This window comes from Triticum aestivum, chromosome 5D (assembly GCF_018294505.1).
Source record: "Triticum aestivum cultivar Chinese Spring chromosome 5D, IWGSC CS RefSeq v2.1, whole genome shotgun sequence".
Taxonomy (NCBI): Eukaryota; Viridiplantae; Streptophyta; class Magnoliopsida; order Poales; family Poaceae; genus Triticum; species Triticum aestivum.
Window position 1 is genome coordinate 300,936,853 of NC_057808.1, and position 18,530 is coordinate 300,955,382.

Consider the following 18,530-nt stretch of genomic DNA (forward strand, 5'->3'; position numbering starts at 1 on the left):
GCCAGCTGCGGCTCCCCTATGGCATCTGCAGCCGCCTTCCCCCGTGGCAACCGACGCGCCTGCCCACCCTCCACAGCCGACGCTGCAACCACCGGCGCCACCTCTGCCCAGCTCGGGGGCGTCCTCGCCGGCCGGCCTTCCGATACATCAGGTCCGGTTCCCGCCCTCCCCGTCGCCACTCCCAGCTTGGGCGGATGGGTCTTCGCCATCGCCGGTCTACACCACGGCTCCGGAGCAGCCGACCCCGTTTCCGCAGTTCGGCGGGCCATCCGGCTCCGCGGGTCCTCCCTACCCGGAGTACGCCGACCAGGCGCCACCCGCCTCACTGCTCCGCACCTCCGAGCCAGCTCGACACGGCGCCCCGACCCAGACACCGCCGCGGTTCGCCAAGATCGACTTCGCCACATATGACGGCACGGAGGACCCCCTAAACTGGCTCAACCAGTGCAACCAGTTCTTTCGCGGGCAGCGCACCCTCGCATCGGAGCGTACCTGGCTCGCCTCTTACCACCTCCGCGGCGGGGCACACACATGGTATTACGCTCTCGAGCAGGACGAGGGCGCCATGCCCCCTTGGGAGCGCTTCCGAGAGCTCTGCCTCCTTCGCTCTGGGCCTTCGGTTCGCGGGAGCCGCCTGGCGGAGCTCGGCCGCCTTCCCTTCACCTCCACGGTGCAGGACTTCGCTGACCGTTTCCAGGCCTTGGCGTGCCATGCGTCGGGCGTGACGGCGCAACAGCGGGCCGACCTCTTTGTCGGTGGCCTTCCGGATCACATCCACATGGACGTGGAGCTTCGCGGCCCTCAGGATCTCCAGACGGCCATGTATTACGCCCGTGCCTTCGAGGCTCGCGCCCAGGCCATGCAACCGGCCGCCCCGGCTCGAGGAGGTCGGCAGGCCACCCGACCGCCCCCTGCGCCGGGCCGGCCACCTTTGGCCGCTCCGGCGACTACTACTCCAGCCACGACGCGACCCTTCCGTCGTCTCTCTCCGGCGGAGCAGATAGAGCGGCGGCGCCAGGGCCTCTGCTTTAACTGTGATGAGCCCTATACGCCGAGCATGTCTGCCCGCGCCTCTTCTACTTGGAGACGGTCGACTTCATCGAGGAGGACGCCCTGGCCGACGGGGCCGACGCCCTGGCCGCCCCCAGCGGCTACTGAGGCCGCACCCGGGGCCGCCCCGGCGACGGCTCTCGTGGTCTCTCTCCACGCGCTCGCCGGCATCCGCGACGAGCGGACCATGCTCTTGCCGGTGATGATCCACGACGAGCGCTTGGTGGCTTTGGTGGATACAGGCTCCACTCATAACTTCCTGCCCGAGGCTACCATGCGTCGCTTAGCGCTTCAGCCGACGGGCGGGGAGCAACTTCGGGACACGGTGGCCAACGGCGATCGCCTCCGGTGTCATGGCCTCGCACGGGACGTACCCATCACCATCGACGATGAACACTTCTCCATCACATGTGCGGGCATTGACTTGGGCTGTTTCGACTTCATCCTTGGCGTCGACTTTCTGCGGACCCTCGGTCCCATACTTTGGGACTTCGACGCTCTGACGATGACCTTCTGGCGGCTAGGCCGCCGCATCCGGTGGGACGGCGTTGGGGGCGCCGTACCGGCGACGCCGCAGCTTCAGCTGGCAGCGGCTACCTCCGAGGCCGAGCATCCACTATTGGATCACCTTCTGTAGCAACACGACGACCTCTTCACCGAGCCGCAGGGCCTTCCTCCAGCCCGGGTTTATGATCACCGTATCCATCTCCTGCCAGGCTCCGCACGGGTGGCAGTGCGTCCTTACCGCTATCCGCAGCTGCAGAAGGACGAGTTGGAGCGGCAGTGTGCACTCATGCTCGCCGCGGGCATCATTCGGATCTCCACATCGCCGTTTACCGCGCCGGTGCTCCTCGTTCGCAAGTCGGACGGCACGTGGCGCTTCTGCATCGACTACCGCGCCCTTAATGCTCTCACGCTCAAGGACAAGTTTCCTATTCCGGTGGTTGATGAGCTCCTGGATGAGCTACATGGGGCGCGCTTCTTCACCAAGCTCGATCTCCGGTCGGGGTACCACCAGGTGCGCATGCATCCGGATGACGTCATCAAGACCGCGTTTCGGACTCACCACGGCCACTTCGAGTTCTTGGTGATGCCCTTTGGCCTCTCCAACGCCCCGGCGACCTTCCAGGCTCTGATGAACGACGTCCTTCGGCCCTACTTACGTCGGTTTGTGCTCGTTTTCTTTGATGATATTCTTATCTACAGCGCCTCGTGGGCGGAGCACCTCCAGCACGTCGCCATCGTCTTCAACGAGCTTCGGGCGCACCATCTTCATCTTAAGCGCTCGAAGTGCTCGTTCGGGACGCCTTCAGTTGCCTACCTCGGCCACGTCATCTCGGCCGACGGGGTTGCTATGGATGCCGACAAGGTGGCGGCCGTCGTAGCCTGGCCGACGCCGCACTCACCGCGGGCTCTTCGCGGTTTTCTCGGCCTCGCGGGATACTACCGGAAGTTTATCCGGGAGTTCGGCCTCATCGCATCGCCACTCACGCGTTTGCTGCGCCGCGACGCCTTCGCATGGGACGACGAGGCGATGGCGGCATTCGAGGCCCTCAAGGGGGCCCTCACGATGGGCCCCGTTCTTCAGATGCCGGACTTTGACCGCCCATTCGTGGTGGACTATGACGCCTCGGGTGCGGGGTTCGGCGCCGTGCTTCATCAGGGCGATGGCCCTCTTGCTTTCTTCAGCAGGCCTTTCGCTCCGCGCCATCTTAAGCTCGCGGCGTACGAGCGGGAGCTCATTGGCTTGGTGCAGGCGGTCCGCCATTGGCGGCCCTATCTATGGGGACGGTCTTTCCGGATTCGCACGGACCACTACAGTCTCAAGTTCTTGCTGGACCAGAGGCTCTCGACCGTGCCGCAACATCAGTGGATCAGCAAGCTCTTCGGCTTCGACTTCTCCGTCGAGTATCGCCCGGGTCGTCTTAATACCGTGGCCGACGCCTTGTCTCGCCGCGACGTCGACCTCGACTCCACCATCGGCGACTCCCCGGGGGCAGTGCTGTGCATCCGCTCTGGGCCGACCTTTGGCCTCTTCATCGACATTCGCCGGGCAACGGCGACCGCGGCCGACGCTCTTCTTCTTCAGCAACAGCTGGCGGCGGGCGAGCTGGAGGAGCCTTGGCGCTTCACCAACGGCCTGCTCCTCCATGGGCGCCGGGTCTTCGTGCCGACGCATGATGATCTCCGTCACCAGGTGCTGATGCTGGCCCACTCGGCGGGCCATGAGGGTATGCAGAAAACTCTCCATCGTCTCCGCACCGACTTCTACATCCCTGGGGATCGGGCCCTGGTCCGTGACTGGGTTCGGTCTTGTGTGACATGCCAGCGCAACAAGACGGAGACGCTCCGGTCGGCTGGTCTGCTCCAGCCCTTGGAGGTTTCGTCTCAGGTCTGGGCGGATATCTCCATGGACTTCATTGAGGGCCTCCCCAAGGTGGGCGGCAAATCGGTCATTCTCACGGTGGTCGACCGCTTCTCCAAGTATGCTCACTTCATTGCGCTCGGTCATCCCTACAATGCTGCCTCCGTCGCCCGCGCCTTCTTTGACGGTATCGTTCGTCTCCACGGGTTTCCCTCTTCGATCGTCAGCGATCGGGACCCAGTGTTCACCAGTCATGTCTGGCGCGATCTCTTCCGTTTGGCGGGCGTGAAACTCCGCCTGAGCACAGCATTCCATCCTCAGACAGACGGTCAGTCTGAGGTTGTCAACAAGGTGATTGCCATGTATTTGCGTTGTGTCACACGTGATCATCCTCGCGCTTGGGTGGACTGGCTCTCCTGGGCGGAGTACTGCTACAACACCTCCTACCACTCCGCCCTGCGCGCCACTCCTTTTGAGGTGGTCTATGGCCGGCCGCCACCGCCCATCATTCCGGTGGATCCGACGACGGCTTGGACAGAGGTGGCGGGTGAGCTTCTGTGGCGCCGTGACGACATGTTGGCCGAAGTTCGGCAACGACTCCTTCAGGCCCAGCAGCTGGCCAAACACTATTACGACGACCACCATCGCGAGGCGGAGTATGCGGTGGGTGATTGGGTGTGCCTGCGTCTTCTTCACCGCTCTACGCAGTCACTGGACCCGCGCGCGAAGCGCAAGCTGGGCCCTCGTTACGCGGGGCCCTTTGCCGTCTTGGAGCGCATCGGGAAGGTGGCTTACCGCCTTCAGCTTCCTTTCGGAGCCCACATCCACGACGTCTTCCATGTGGGGCTGCTGAAGCCTTACCGTGGGGAGCCACCTGCGGCCCCTCCCGCGCTCCCTCCAACCCTCGACGGGCGCATCCTTCCGGGACCGGAGAAGGTGTTGCAGGCCCAGCTCCGTCGCGGCGTGTGGTACGTGCTGATTCAGTGGACTGGACTTCCGGCGGAGGAGGCCACTTGGGAGCAACGTGACGAGTTCCGTCAACACTATCCAGACTTTCAGCTCGAGGACGAGCTGTTTGCGCAGGCGGGGAGAGATGTTATGACCGGGCAGACTTATGCCCGTAGGAGGCCCACCGGGCAAGTTTAGTTAGGGGCTTGGCCCACAAGTTATCTTATTTTCAGCATCGTGGTTATATATACTAGCTGTAAGACTATTTTTGAGATTAAGCAATAAGAAGAATTCTATTGCCCGGCTCCCAGAGGAGCCGGACCCTAAACCCTAGCCGCCCTCTCTCCCAGCCGCCGCCTCCCTCCCTCAAGCTCGCGACGGCGCCCACGTGTCGGAAGCCGCGCCCTCGCCCCCAACAGCCTCCGGCCTTCCCCTACAACCTAAGGAGCCGGTCCGGTAGGACCCCTGGTTCTACCAGACTCACTAGTCATTCTACACATCAAGGGCCACGTTGCAGTTATTGGAGCCAGTTTCATGTATATACCAAACAAAACATGAAAAAACAACAGCAAATACAACTCAGAACAGAGCATTCAGCTCTGCACGTACTGGTCAATTCCATGGGGGATGATTGCATCAGATTCTGTGTAAACAGGCATCCTGTCTGATCTTCACACACATGTATTGGACCTTTTCTTGACGGGAGTATATGGGCAAGTCTACTTCCTTAAATTTTGATGAACTCTGCTGAATAGTCTGGCCCGCGCACATTCCAATCAGCAGTGTAGTATAAGAGTTGGAGTGCTAAGTGCTAACATTGACCTATAGAACAGAACTTTTGCGAACCGGATATCACCATGCGGGCAAGCAGCACTAGCACCAGGACTTGCCTGGTACAAAACATCTGGTTCGAGGCTTTACTTACAGCAAGCAGTACCTGAAGCTGAATTCTTGGTTCACATTTTTTTTTCTCACGTTATTACTTCATGAACTAATTGATCACCAGAGACAAGTCCAAAGAGGTTTCAAGGATGCAGACCTGGTGACTTATTTCCATCATCTGTAGTACCCTTTTTTGCGTGTCTATGTCAAGAAACACTCTTCAAAATTTTGCAGTAGTGGGATGGAAGGCCTTCTTCAGTTGGCATGCCTTTGGGTTCCTATATTCTCTTTACAGGTGGTGCTTGCATATCATTAGTTATTAATACGCACATCTTGTTCTGTTTTAAAGATCTCAGTTTGTCTGCTGTGAAGTCAAGCCGGCCAAGATTATGATCATATCCACTACCTGCTGTGTGTCTAATCATGAATGAACAACTAACTAATGTTCTATTGCTATGCTCAGATTCTTTAATACACTTGGGCCAACCTATGACAGATTCGCTTCCATACACAATGCAATGTGTGCTTGCTTTCATTCATTTGACCATATGGATATAGCTTCTGCTAATCATATATTTACATTTCAGTTGCTCATATAGTCACAAGTAAATTCAATTGTGTTATTTCTCTCTTGTACTCTGTTATATTTCTTTCCATTTGAATCTGCTTTCAATTAATCACATCTCTTCCTCACAAGGCAGGGGGCATACATGTTCTGGGGTTGTTGCAGCAGTGCCTCTTCCGCTTATATCCGCCTCTTCCGCTTATATCCGGGAATGCATCCCTTTCCCCTAGAAAGACACTGGATCTTTGAGCCAAGAACCATCAGCTATTGCGGTGCCAGTTAAACCCGCTCAACCTGTATTGGTATCATGCACACACATGGATCAAGATGTGCATGTTGAAGGAAAATCTGTCCCTGATTTTAAGAGTGATTCTGAATCTTCAAGTGGAAGCAAGGAGTCATCAGGTATGCTTCTTCCATTAGATGCCCTGTTGAGGTTCAGATCAACAACCACATTGACCTGAAATCCTAAATCTGTCTTTCCCCAGGACAAGTTCAGAAAATTGTCAACCCTCTCTGTTATGCATGACTGTCAGAAAACTTCATGTACTATGTGAAGTTCTGATCTTATGAGCTTTTGTATCTATGTTAATGCTCAACACTTTATTACCTGAAAAACCAAACACTGTTCTCGTGGATGTAGAACAAACACTACCTCTATTCTCAACAACAACAAAAAAACACTACCTCTAACATGGAAAAGAGCTCAGTTCATGTGTCATGATTTTGGATCTTTCTTTGGCAGGCCAAACTCAGCGTGGTTTTCGAGCTGCCATGGATGAGATTGAGATAACATCAGGTATCACCTTAGGCCCTATATGCTTGCTCGTGCCCTTAATGAGTATAAATGGCTTCTTAATGAATAATTAATGGTGGTATTTTGTTAGGCTCCAAAGAACAGTCAAATGCTGCTAATAACAACCAACATAATTGTAAGGAACCATCACGTAACATGTGGTTTTCTTGTTATTTTGTTGATGCACTTAACAGCTGTCCTGAGATTATTGTGAAAATTTAGATAATATAGAACAGTTTGGGCAACCAAAGACAGAGCCTAACATCCCGAAAGGAGTTGACAAGAGCCTTAGGTAAAACTAAGACTTTGCCTCTCAGATTAGTCTTTCTAATCATACCTTGGATGAATTTTGAATTCTCATTTTATGGAAAAAATTATGATGAGTGAATATTTGCAGATCAGCTCAAAATGAAAATGAATGATTGGACTTGTTTGGCGCATGAAACTAAAATTTAATACCCCTCTGATCCAAAAAAAGTGTCGCAGCTTTGAACTAAGGTTAGGCTTCATTTATTTGAACAACATCTTGGTCTCTTTTTTCCTCTGCACTCCCTTCAATAATGCAGCATCAATGCCACAATTGCTGCAGTTACATCAGTTTGTCCATAATTTCTTCTTTCTTAGGAACTAGACCGATGGCAGAGGCCTCAGTGAAGGTCCTAATCCCCTGGTTAGTTTATTCTGCTTGGAATATCGAATAATCTATAGGCTTCTTTTTCACTTCAAAGTCTAACAAACTGATGTGACCTTGATATTTGCATCTTAGATGATGTTCAATTTGTGCATAAGGAATATGAACTGAAGGTTAACCGTAAAGAAAGCAGGCTGGCATCGACAACTTAAATCCTGTTGTTTGGTTTATGCTGTTTTGGCCAAGCTTAAAAGAATCTCAACGAAAGGTGAAGTCTTTCCGTGGATGGTCGAATGCTAGCTAGACTAGTATCATTCATTTTTTACTCTATTTCTCTGACATTATATGGTTGGACTCTCAGGGGAGAAACAAAATCATAGAATATGTTTTATCTTGCAGCACTTATGGATATGATTAGAATGAAAAAAAATGTATACACATTTTAGCTTTTTAGGAGAATGACTCTGTTACCTTCATGATTTAACTTCTCATCCAAAAGTACAGATCCGCTGCGCATACACCACATGAATCGATTGGCGCTTCGGATCTGCTAAATGCACATTAAGATTCACTTTCGCCTACTGTTTCAGTTACATGAATATCTTTGTCATCAATACATCCATTATATATTAATCTATTTCACTAGCTATTTTGCATTTTGCCTTCCCGATTCTACTCTGCTCTAATAGCATGTGCTGTCTCAGTTAGTTCCCACGTGTTAATAAAATACAAATAATCTCCATCACGTAAATACGAAAGCTCGGCAACTACATAATAACTGTGAGTGTACAGTATTGAGTTCTAACTTGTTTCCACACTGATTGACACGATGCACCGATCTTAAATCATTTTGTCGTCAGATAGAAGATCAAAATATCAAGTAGTTAGTTTCCGATGGTGCAGGGTTAAAAATGTCAATCAAAGAACAGAACAGAAGCTTCATCCTTTTAGCCTAAAAAAATACAGCTTCAGAAGAAACTTGTGCGACAATCTCAAATGATATCTTTCAAAGATAATAGTTTCAATCTTATCTTTCATCATCTCCAATGGCAATAATCACATTTCTTATTTCTAACGATGTATTGTATGATACGATGAACAGACTGAAGAGAATGAGCAGCAAGAGTACATCATCTGCGGTGAGCACACAACTTATTTCTTTGTTTTCAATATTTAAAACATCAAACTCACAGCTTCCTAACAAAGCATGTGTCTGTGTATTTCTTTATCAACTACCTTCACTTATTCACTGCATCTGTTAGATTCATATTTATTTCCTTCCCTACTGATTGCTCTCACCATACTTCTCTTACAAAGTTGGGAATCACACTGCTCTGTTCTACTTTTTCTCGCTCAATGTTTGTTTCCTTTTGTAGTCATTACCTTCACCATGCCACACAATGCTGATCTCAATCTGTATGCAAACGTTTATGCTTTCTCTAATTTACAAACTACTTTCACCATCTGCTATATTTTAGAACTTCAATTCTCTTATTCTAAAAATTAATCTTCAGTTACTTACATGACATCATGTCTAAGAACCAGTTTGGATGGCTGCCAAAGCCTACCCTTCCTAAATTCTCGCCATTCACCACAGCGTGGGCAACGGTTTCGATTGAAGCAGAATTTTCCAATCGCTGCCAATTTTTTAGCTGCCCTTTCTCACTCTGTAGTGCCAATTTTCCAATCACGTTTTTGACACTAGTAGTGTCAAAAACTTTCTTATATTATGGGACGGAGGGAGTACCACACAAGCAAGTTCCACTCATTTTTGTACAGCTGGTTTGACTTCAATCCAAACAACCCCTAACACCCAGCCTGCTCTCTTATATAGCTAAAATTTCCTTTCCCGAACAAACTATGACATTTACAGCTGTTGCAAGCAATACTTAACTTGCTTCCCACCTACTTCCAACTGAATGCAGGAACACCTGGTGGCATCCAGTACGTTGGTGAGCTTGACGACAACTGTTACTGGGGCAATGAGGTGAAGCTCTATGAGCACCAAGTAGACACCCTCTTTGCTATGTTTTGGCACAAAGAGCCAGACATCAAGTACTACGTGTGCACAATCAACAAGACGTTTGCCAAACCAGGCCAGCGCATGGTATGCTCAAATGCACAGCCTATTCAATGTTTACTAACTTCATAATGTGGCAAGTTGTATCTCCATACTGCACAACTCCCACTTTTTATTGTTTTTTTTAACAGAAAAGACGCTGATTGATTCTAACCGAGTATCTGTCCTTTTAACCTTATCTTTTCAACACCACTACTAATGCTTTAATGCCATCCGCACACTGTATATGAAAATGACAAATTTGCCTTCTGTAAGCCCAATTTTTTTTCATCGCCATTCTTCCCCACTCTCATACTTTGTTATACTCAATCAGATTCATGCAACTCGCTTTTACAATATTACTTGTTTTTCTTAGAATTCTATAATCTACTGTAGTCGACCATTCAATTACAAGCACATCTATTTTTAGTTCTTCATCTTCCTTTACTACTTCACTCTTTTCATGAGCTTCACCAGCCATTTTACAGAATAGACAATGTTGTTTTCTTATGCATTTTAATTACCTTAACAGCTGTAACTTTGTGATGATGCAAACGAAAGTTGCACATATTTTCCTATTTATACTATTGTTCTATCCATGCTTAAGATATAAAAAATCATGTTCTGTTCTTACTACTTAACAGTCAGCAGTTTAGTCATCTTACAAATACCGATTATGTTCCCTTTCTCACTGTGTACCAGATAGATCAACACCTGGTCTGTTGTTATTTTTCTCCTGCCACTTTTGAAATTTCTACTTTATCTTTTCTAGCTTACCATTTTTTCATTCGTTTGTTCTCTGTTCATACACTAGGCTGTACATACTCAAATCGTCAATTGCACACCATAAATATTGATTTCTCTTTGCTCTTTCATCAGCCATTTTACTTGAGCATTCTGGGTCTTCAAGACGTGTAGTCAATAACAGTACTTTGCTAACACCATTAATATCATTAATATCCATAGAACACGCTCTTATCTTCCATATCACACAACAATTTTTGTCCATGTAAATAACTTGCTTTCTTCTACCAGTATTTTCAGGTTAACTATACTGAAGAGAACCTACTGGACTACATTGATCCAAACAATGATACACTCATGGTCAGACTTGCAGACGGCCATCTGCTTGCCGAATGTCGCATGATGCTAGGAACTGACAAGAGGGCCACTATAACCACCAACTGGTCTGAGTTTCGTCGCCGCGCCAACATTCGCGAAGGAGACATCTGTGCATTTCGTTTCAGGATAACTTCAAAGCGCCGCCTGGTCCTCACCGTGCACCGCCTCTAGATGCACCATCGAAAACGCTGCAGCCCCTGTGTCAATATAATCTAATATAATGTAGCACTAAGTACTCCTAATTATGCTATATCCTGTGATAACCTATCGTTTGCTTTTGGGCCCTCTTATCACATGCTTTTCAAGACACTAAACCTATGTTGCTGCTTATGTTATGTGCACTATTGTCTGTCAGATGTTTCATGTTCAGAACCATAATGGGCTTTCTCTGTACAGTCTATATTTCTATTTTTGCTGCTAAGTTTCTTAATTAAAGTAATCATCCCAAACGCTAATTAGAATAGAAAAGAGTGTTAAAGGGGCGAGTACAACCAGGCACCACCCAGCTCCCCCTCAAGAGACGCGCCACGGGCGCGCCCCAACACCTAGTTGCTTTTATGGGGACCATACTTGATTGATCTCTTCTGTATCCTATAATTTTATTTGTTTTATATAGAAGTACAATTTTATATGAAATACTCGGCAAGTCGCATTCGCAGTGAGATACTAAAATATTAAGAGGCTTTCTTTACGTTCTCTGTGACCAGAGCCCAATCAGGCACTTCAATGTTCAGCCTTGATATAATCTGAATGCTGCAAGTGATACTAGTTAGTTCATGATATGGGAAAGTAGTCGTATGGGGTTGATCAAATTAGATAATTTTTTGCTACATTTCATAAAGTTTAATTTCCATGAATTAGTGTTTCTCAATTTGTTTTTCAGGTACCTGCTATTATCTGTGTCTGCAACTTGATACTCATGTTACAGGTCTGAGTGTCTTCTTAAAGTTTAATTCATCTATTTTTTTCCTCAGCTCAAATGGGAGTTTTTTTGGAGGAACCAAATCGATGGAATTCTATATTGTTTACTAGATGGTCAACTTGGCATGTAAAGGATTACGTCTCGGCTGGAGCAATGCTTTTGATATTGTCCGTTGTTCAAATGTCATCACAATAGGAGCTGCCAGGGCATTTATGGCAATATTAACTTTGATTAATTTTGATTCAATTTTTCATCGCAAAAATAAAACTCTGTTTCAGTTTTAAAGAATTAATATGGTTTGTTTTTGAACCATGCAGGAGAGCTGCATGTGATTATATAGATAGGAAGAAACAAGTGGTCCAAACGACCATTACAACCTTAGCCATTACAAAGAAACTCCAACTGAGAAACAAAAGTGACCTGCATGTACAACTTCATGGTGAAATTTTTCTACATATTTGTCCTAGAAGTATATGTAATATGTAGTTGTTAACCGTGTAGGCTTGTATTGCTCTTTGACATTCGATATATGCCTTCTTGTGAGCATTTCATAGCAATCTTGAAGATCTGTGATTGAATTTCTCTGCATTTTTGTATGTAATGCATAATCATGTTAGAAGCTGGGCGTTCCCTTTTCGTCATTCTTATCCCCCAGTCTTTTCCTTGATCGCAGGTCACTAGTGTCAGCATGGAAGGTGTTTTAGTAGAAGAAGATCTAAATGGGCGTGCTTCTACGTGTGGCTCATTAAGTTTCTTGGGAATACCTGCTCCAGCTGCTGCAGGTTCTGTGCTTCAGTGCGCGCTGGAGGGATTGGATCGCCTGGCTACTGTCAACCTCTTCTTCCTCGTTCCTGCTCAATGGATGGCTAGGACAGGCTGTGCTTCATCGCCATGGTTTAACGCAGGGTGATCCTCTGTCGCCTTTTCTCTTCATTATCGCGATTGATCCTCTCCATCGATTGATTCAGAGAGCAGCTGAGCTCTAACTGATTGATCCTCTGCCGAGGAGAGCAGCCTGTACGGGGATGATGCAGTTCTTTTTGGAAGCCCAAGGAAGGAAGAAGTGGACATGCTCATGCAGATTCTGAATGACTTCGGAAACGCGTCTGGACTGAAGATAAACCCTCAAAAATCAACTGTCACACCCATCAGATGCAAGGACATCAACCTCTGATGTTCTTCGAAATTTTGGATGGCAAACCACTAGCTTCCCTTTGAGATACCTTGGTCTGCCAATCACAACCTCGCGGCTTCGGATAGTTCATCTGCAGTTCATCCTTGATCGCATTAGGGCACGGCTGGCAGGATGGAAGGGCAAACTCATGAAGATAGCTGGAAGACAGGTGCTGGTTTGTTGTGTTCTCTCTCTGCTGCCTGCATTCGCTATCTCTGTCCTCAAGGTCCCAAAAAGATTTTTTAAAGATGTGGACAAGGCGCGGCGTCGCTTCCTATGGGCACAAGACAAAGAGCTCACCAGCGGCAAGTGTAAGGTGAACTAGCCTATGGTTTGCTCCCCGATAGCTAGTGGTGGCCGCGGCATCCAGGATATGCAACAATTCAGCCGTGCGCTATGGAAAAATCCTGAAAGGCCTTGGGTTGGATCAGAGCTGCCATGCGTTGTCACTAACAGAGCTCTTTTCAACGCTGCAACAATGGTAACCATTGGTGACAGCACGACGGCCTCCTTCGGGGACTGCTCCTGGATGGGTTCTGCCACCCTAAGGATCGCCTTCCCGCTGCTCTTGAAGCACTCACGGAGAAAAAAACAGAAGCGCAAAAGATGCCCTTGCTGGCGACACTTGGATCAATGACCTGGCTCATGGGGATACAGCATAGTACAACTGCTCTGCTCCATGAGTTCATCGCTCTGCGGACATGGCTACGAACAAAAGACATTCATCTACATGATGGCATTCCGGATTCGATCCAATGGAGATATGAGCCAAACAGATTATACTCCACAAGCTCGGTCTACAAACTGCAGTTCCAAGGAGTGACCAAACCTGCTATAAAAAGCTGTTCTGGGAGGCTTGCTGATCAAAAACAGATTATGGTGCAATGACAGGCTACAGCGCCGAGGTTGGGCTAATGGCTACTTCTGCCATCTTTGTTTCAGAAACTTAAGAATCGTGCTCCCATCTTTACTGGCAGAAGTTGAAACCTGCTAATGGTCATACGTTAACTGTAAATTCATCACCTCGTAACTGTAAATGTAGCTTAATCACATTGTTCAAGACAATACAATGTAGTGTTTACTTAGGGCTTGGTTTTACATGACTGATCTCACCAGAGTTGTACAGGAACGTCTGGTTTCCAGATTAGGGGCTGAGAACAGCCTTGTCTGCTATCATGTGCTATTGCTGACAGATTAGGCAGTTGGTTTCATCCCTCATAGCACAAAGCTAGAATGTTAACTGAAAGCTTGTGCTCTTGCATGTGTTGTGTGTTTAATTAGTGTAACTCGATGGGGACAAGGCAAGTTGAGGTTTTAGGAAAAGACAAAAAGTTAGAGTGGAGGCCGTTTCATTCTTTCCCTGTTTCGTTTGGAAGGCTGTTTCATCATGAATTTTGTTCATTTTTCTCAGGCACCTGCAGTTGAATGATATCTGTAATGTTACATGTCTCAGTATCTTCTTAAAGTTTAATGTATCTGTTCTTATTTTCTTACAACATCATGGTAAAATTTAGCTGTTGATAACTGTATGCCTTGCCGCGAGCATTTCATAGCCCTCCTGTAGATATGCAACTGAACTTGTCTACATGTGTTCCGCATGATGCATGATCATGTTATGGGCTGGGAGTTGGAGTTGACTTGTCATCATTCTTATCTTTTCGCAGTCACAAGTAATCAGCATGGAAGATGCCCATAGTAGGAGAAGATCTAAATGGTTGTGCGCTCGTTAAAATCTTTCTGGACAAAGTGTAAGGTGCCCTTACTAGCTTCTTGGCGCTGAACCCGCTGATGCATCATCATAACTAATGGAATTTGATACTCTTGTAGTACAATGAGAGCTTTATTTTTTGTGTGACAAAGTAGCAACATCAGCGAGAATCATGAATTTCCAGTCGTCTGTTTGCCGATTTTGTCCACAGCTCCTGAGTGTCTGAAGACCTCTATTCCAGCGTCTTCTTGCGTAGCTCTTCGCTGGCAGCATTTGTACTGGAGTAGTGTACATGTTGTGTGGAGCTAGAAACAACCTCAGTCGTCGTAGGGCAGGTGTGTGAACAAATTCAGATATTGTTGGTTTACTTTTACTGAATAGCCTGGATAAACTTAGATGACTAACAGAGAAGGGTACTCAGCAAGCCGTTGAGTACAGATCAAAAGTACTACTAGTACAGAAACAGAAACCTGCTAAATGGGCGTACACAACTCTGTAAATTAATCTCAGAGACCATTGTAACTGTAAATGTAACCTGTAATCAGTAATCACATTGTTCAAGACTGATGACATCTCTGAATTTAGTTCCAATTTTTCAATTCATATCACCCACTGTGACGGGCTTCTTTACGTCTTGGCACATGTGATGTTGTATTACTTAGGGCTTTGTTTTGCATGACTGATTTCACCAGAGTTGTAACTCGACGGTTTCTGCACCACGGACTGGAACATCCCTCGGTTAATTAGTGTAACTCACCCGCAAAAAAAAAGTAGTGTAACTCGGTGGAGGCAAGGCAAAGCTTCAGGAAAAGACAAAAGGGTAGTAGTGGAGGCCGTTTCATTATTTCCATTTTTCGTTCGCAAGCCTGTTTCATCACAAATAATGGAGCTCCGAATGACCAAGTGGCTACGTCCAAGACTTGAAATGGAAATTTATTTTGCTCATCAAAATTCATTCATGTGCCATCAAAATTTTGTTTGGAGTCCACATTTAGCTGCCACTAGCAGAGGATTAGTCTGGAGGGAAGCCACAACTGCTATCCACTAGCTGTAGCTGAGCCACCATGATGATATATTTAGCTAAGAGAGATGGTAATGCAAGCTTAGAACTAAGATAGAAAATATTTTTCTCTTGGCGATGCGATGCAAATATTTTTCTCTTGGCAATGCATTTTCCTGCTGATCTGAGCTGAGCTGCTCAAGCCCCCTATAAAACCCATCACTCACATGCAACCCTCCACTGCAACCACAACCTCACTCACACACCAATTCAACAATGGCTTCCATGACCCCCATCCTCTTGCGCTGCTCCCTGCTACTTCTCCTCCTTGTCCAGTCCACACACTCCTCCGTCACCCCGAAGCCCAAGAACGCCATTGCCGAGGAGCACAAGCAGCCACATCATTCCACCTCGCACACCTACATCGTCCTCACCAACCACCTCGCCAAGCTGTCCAAGTTCGACACCCTCGACCGCTGGTACGCGTCCATGCTGGGCAAGAACTCCAACCGCATCCGCTACACCTACGGCACCGTCATGCATGGTTTTTCCGTTCGTCTCACGGCCGGCGAGGCCCAGCGCATGGCCACCGTCCCCGGCGTGTCCCGCGTGTACAAGGATAGGCTGTACCACATCCATACCACGAGGTCGCCGTGGTTCATGGGCCTCCACGACGACTTCGGCGCGTGGCCGGACGCCGAGTTCGGCGACGGCATCGTCATCGGCTTCGTCGATGGCGGCATCTGGCCGGAGCGCGCCAGCTTCAGCGACACCGGGCTCAGCCCCGTCAGGTCCACCTGGAGGGGCAAGTGCGTGGACGCCCCGGGATTCAACGCCAGCTTGTGCAACAACAAGCTCGTCGGCGCCAAGTCCTTCACCGATTCGAGTCCGAGGGACATCGATGGGCACGGAACGCACGTGGCGTCAACGGCTGCAGGCTCCGAGGTCCCCTCGGCCGATCTCTTCAAGTTCGCGGGCGGGAGAGCGAGCGGCGTGGCGCGCAAGGCAAGGATCGCCGTGTACAAGGCGTGCATTCCCATGAAAGACGACTGCCCTGACTCGGCCCTTACCGCGGCGATCGACGCCGCGGTGAGCGACGGCGTGGACCTCATCTCCATCTCCATCGGAGACACCGCGAGACCCTTCCACGACGACCTCCTCGCCGTCGCTACGTTCGGCGCTGAGCGCAGAGGCGTCTTCGTCGTCCTGTCGGGCGGCAACGATGGCCCGAGAGACTCATAACCAACGTGGCCCCGTGGATGACCACCGTCGGCGCCGCCACCACGGACCGGGTGTTCCCGGCGACGGGGTGGTGCTCACTGGGCAGTCCCTGTACAACATCCCGTCCTCCCAGGGCGCGGGCATGATCCCGCTAGTGGACAGCGACTGCGGCGGCATCGACAGCGATGTCATGGGCAAGGTCGTGGTGTGCTCCCAGGGTGCAGGAGCTTCGGCCGGCTTTAACGTGGAGAGAGCTGGCGGAGCCGGGATAGTTTCCGCCGATAGTACGGAACGGTTCTTGGACACGGTAATGGCCGAACCCTTCAACCTTCCCGGTATCTTGCTCATCAGCTCCACCGGCGGCAAGAAGCTGGCCGATTACATGTCGTCCGTAGCGTACCCGGTGGCGTCCTTCAACTTCACCTGCGACACGGTCACCGGCGAGAACCGGGCGCCGATGGTGGCGGGCTTCTCCTCGCGGGGCCCCAACCCGATTGTCCCCCAGATCCTCAAGCCGGACGTCATCGCGCCGGGAGTGAACATCCTCGCCGCCTGGTCAGGTGCCACCCCGCCATCTGACTCCGACATGGACCCGCGGAGAGTCGAGTACAACATCCAATCGGGGACGTCGATGGCGTGCCCGCACGTGGCTGGCGTGGCAGCCCTGATCAAGAAGCGGCACGGCGACTGGACGCCGGCCATGATCCGTTCGGCGCTGGTGACGACCGCCGGCCCGCTCGACAAGAACGGCAGAGACATCGTGGACAGCGGCAGTGCCGTCGGCGCCGCCGTCATGGGCGCGACGCCGCTGGCGGCCGGGGCCGGGTTCGTGCTCCCGCGGCTCGCCATGGACCCGGGTCTGGTGTACGACGCCGGAACGCAGGACTACGTCGACTTCCTCTGCACCCTCAACTACACGGTCGAGCAGATGCAGCAGTTCGTGCCGGAGTTGAACAAGTGCGCGAGGACGATCCCCGGGGGCGTGGCCAACCTCAACTACCCGTCGTTCGTGGTGATGTTCGACAGCCGCATCCGCGTCCGCACGCTGACGCGGACGGTGACCATGGTGTCTGCGCGCCCAGAGAGCTACAACGTGACGGTCGCCGCGCCCGACGGGGTGAAGGTAACCGTGACGCCGGCGACGTTGGAGTTCAGGTGGCCGAAGGAGAAGAGGAGCTACAGCGTGCAGTTCAGCAGCGAGGCGGGGGCGAAGGCGAGGCCGGCCGGCACGTGGGAGTTCGGCCACATCGCCTGGGAGAACAGGAAGCACCGGGTCAGGAGCCCCGTCGCCTTCAAATGGGACAACTGATGCCATGCATGTAGGCCGGAACTCTGAGAGTGAGTCTGATTGCCTCAACTCTGAGAGAGTAATGTTGTGATACTTGAGAGTTGATCTGTAATGAAGAAGAAGGAGAATCAGCATTTCATTGTGATGAGGAGAAAGGAATAATCATCATGTTATTTTTCTCCTGTCCAATTGCATCTAATTTCGTATGGATCGTCGTCCAACTTCATGGAATGGAGTCATACATACTACAGTACATAGTTTTAATCCGTAGACCCGCATTTGCATTTTGCACGGCTCTCTCAGTGGCTGACCATGCATATTACTTTGGTGATGATGCGTTCATGTTTAGCTAGGTAGACTGGTAGAGTACTTGAGATTGTAGTATCATGTACGGTACTGTACGTCATACGTCTTAACTTGTTGATGATCTGTTCGGGCATGCGCCAGACTAAAGTATGTGCTGGAAGTATTGGATCATTTCATCATATCCACCGTTGATTACAAGGGTGTTAGAAGTATTGGATCAGTTCATCATATCCACCATTGATTTGCAATACTACTCCTTCGTCCCATAATATAAGAGCGTTTTTGACACTATACTATTATGGGACGGAGGGAGTAGCTAACAGCGTCCAGTACGATTGATTTGTCTTTCATAGTACTCTCTCCATTTCCTTTTACTCAGTGTATTATTTGTTCGGTTTGGCTGAGTTTTAAGAATGTCTTGTTCACTTTCCTGGCAGTTTGATCATCACGCCTGAGATTCGTGTTGGCGTTGTATTTTGGGAGCAATGCGGGG

At 49.6% G+C, this 18,530-nt stretch overlaps 1 protein-coding gene and 1 pseudogene across 2 annotated transcripts; both read left to right on the forward strand.

Moving 5' to 3' along the window:
* Positions 1–6,435: 6,435 nt before the first annotated feature.
* Positions 6,436–13,736, forward strand: LOC123121322 (B3 domain-containing protein Os03g0164300). Of its 2 annotated transcripts, XR_006459667.1 has the most exons (8): positions 6,436–6,898; positions 7,004–7,104; positions 7,231–7,276; positions 7,373–7,505; positions 8,340–8,376; positions 9,163–9,344; positions 10,332–11,779; positions 12,014–13,736. XR_006459667.1 is itself a non-coding variant. In XM_044541256.1 (6 exons), the coding sequence occupies exons 2-5, from the start codon at positions 7,467–7,469 to the stop codon at positions 10,587–10,589; spliced, it is 516 nt and encodes a 171-aa protein (XP_044397191.1). In that variant the 5' UTR covers positions 7,105–7,276; positions 7,373–7,466; the 3' UTR covers positions 10,590–11,779; positions 12,014–13,736. The 2 variants fall into 2 exon arrangements, 1 of the variants encoding a protein (XP_044397191.1); XM_044541256.1 differs by lacking the exons at positions 6,436–6,898; positions 7,004–7,104 and having other exon boundaries at positions 7,105–7,276.
* A 1,744-nt stretch (positions 13,737–15,480) lies between these two features.
* On the forward strand, positions 15,481–17,752 carry LOC123124721 (subtilisin-like protease SBT1.8; annotated as a pseudogene).
* Positions 17,753–18,530: the final 778 nt, after the last annotated feature.

Excerpts from the sequence above, each read along its gene's own strand:
- LOC123121322 (XM_044541256.1), top strand. The coding sequence starts at position 7,467 with ATGCTGTTTTGGCCAAGCTTAAAAGAATCTCAACGAAAG. Across the intron at positions 8,377-9,162 it reads GCAAGAGTACATCATCTGCG|GAACACCTGGTGGCATCCAG; the intron begins GTGAGCACACAA and ends AACTGAATGCAG. Across the intron at positions 9,345-10,331 it reads CCAAACCAGGCCAGCGCATG|TATTTTCAGGTTAACTATAC; the intron begins GTATGCTCAAAT and ends TTCTTCTACCAG.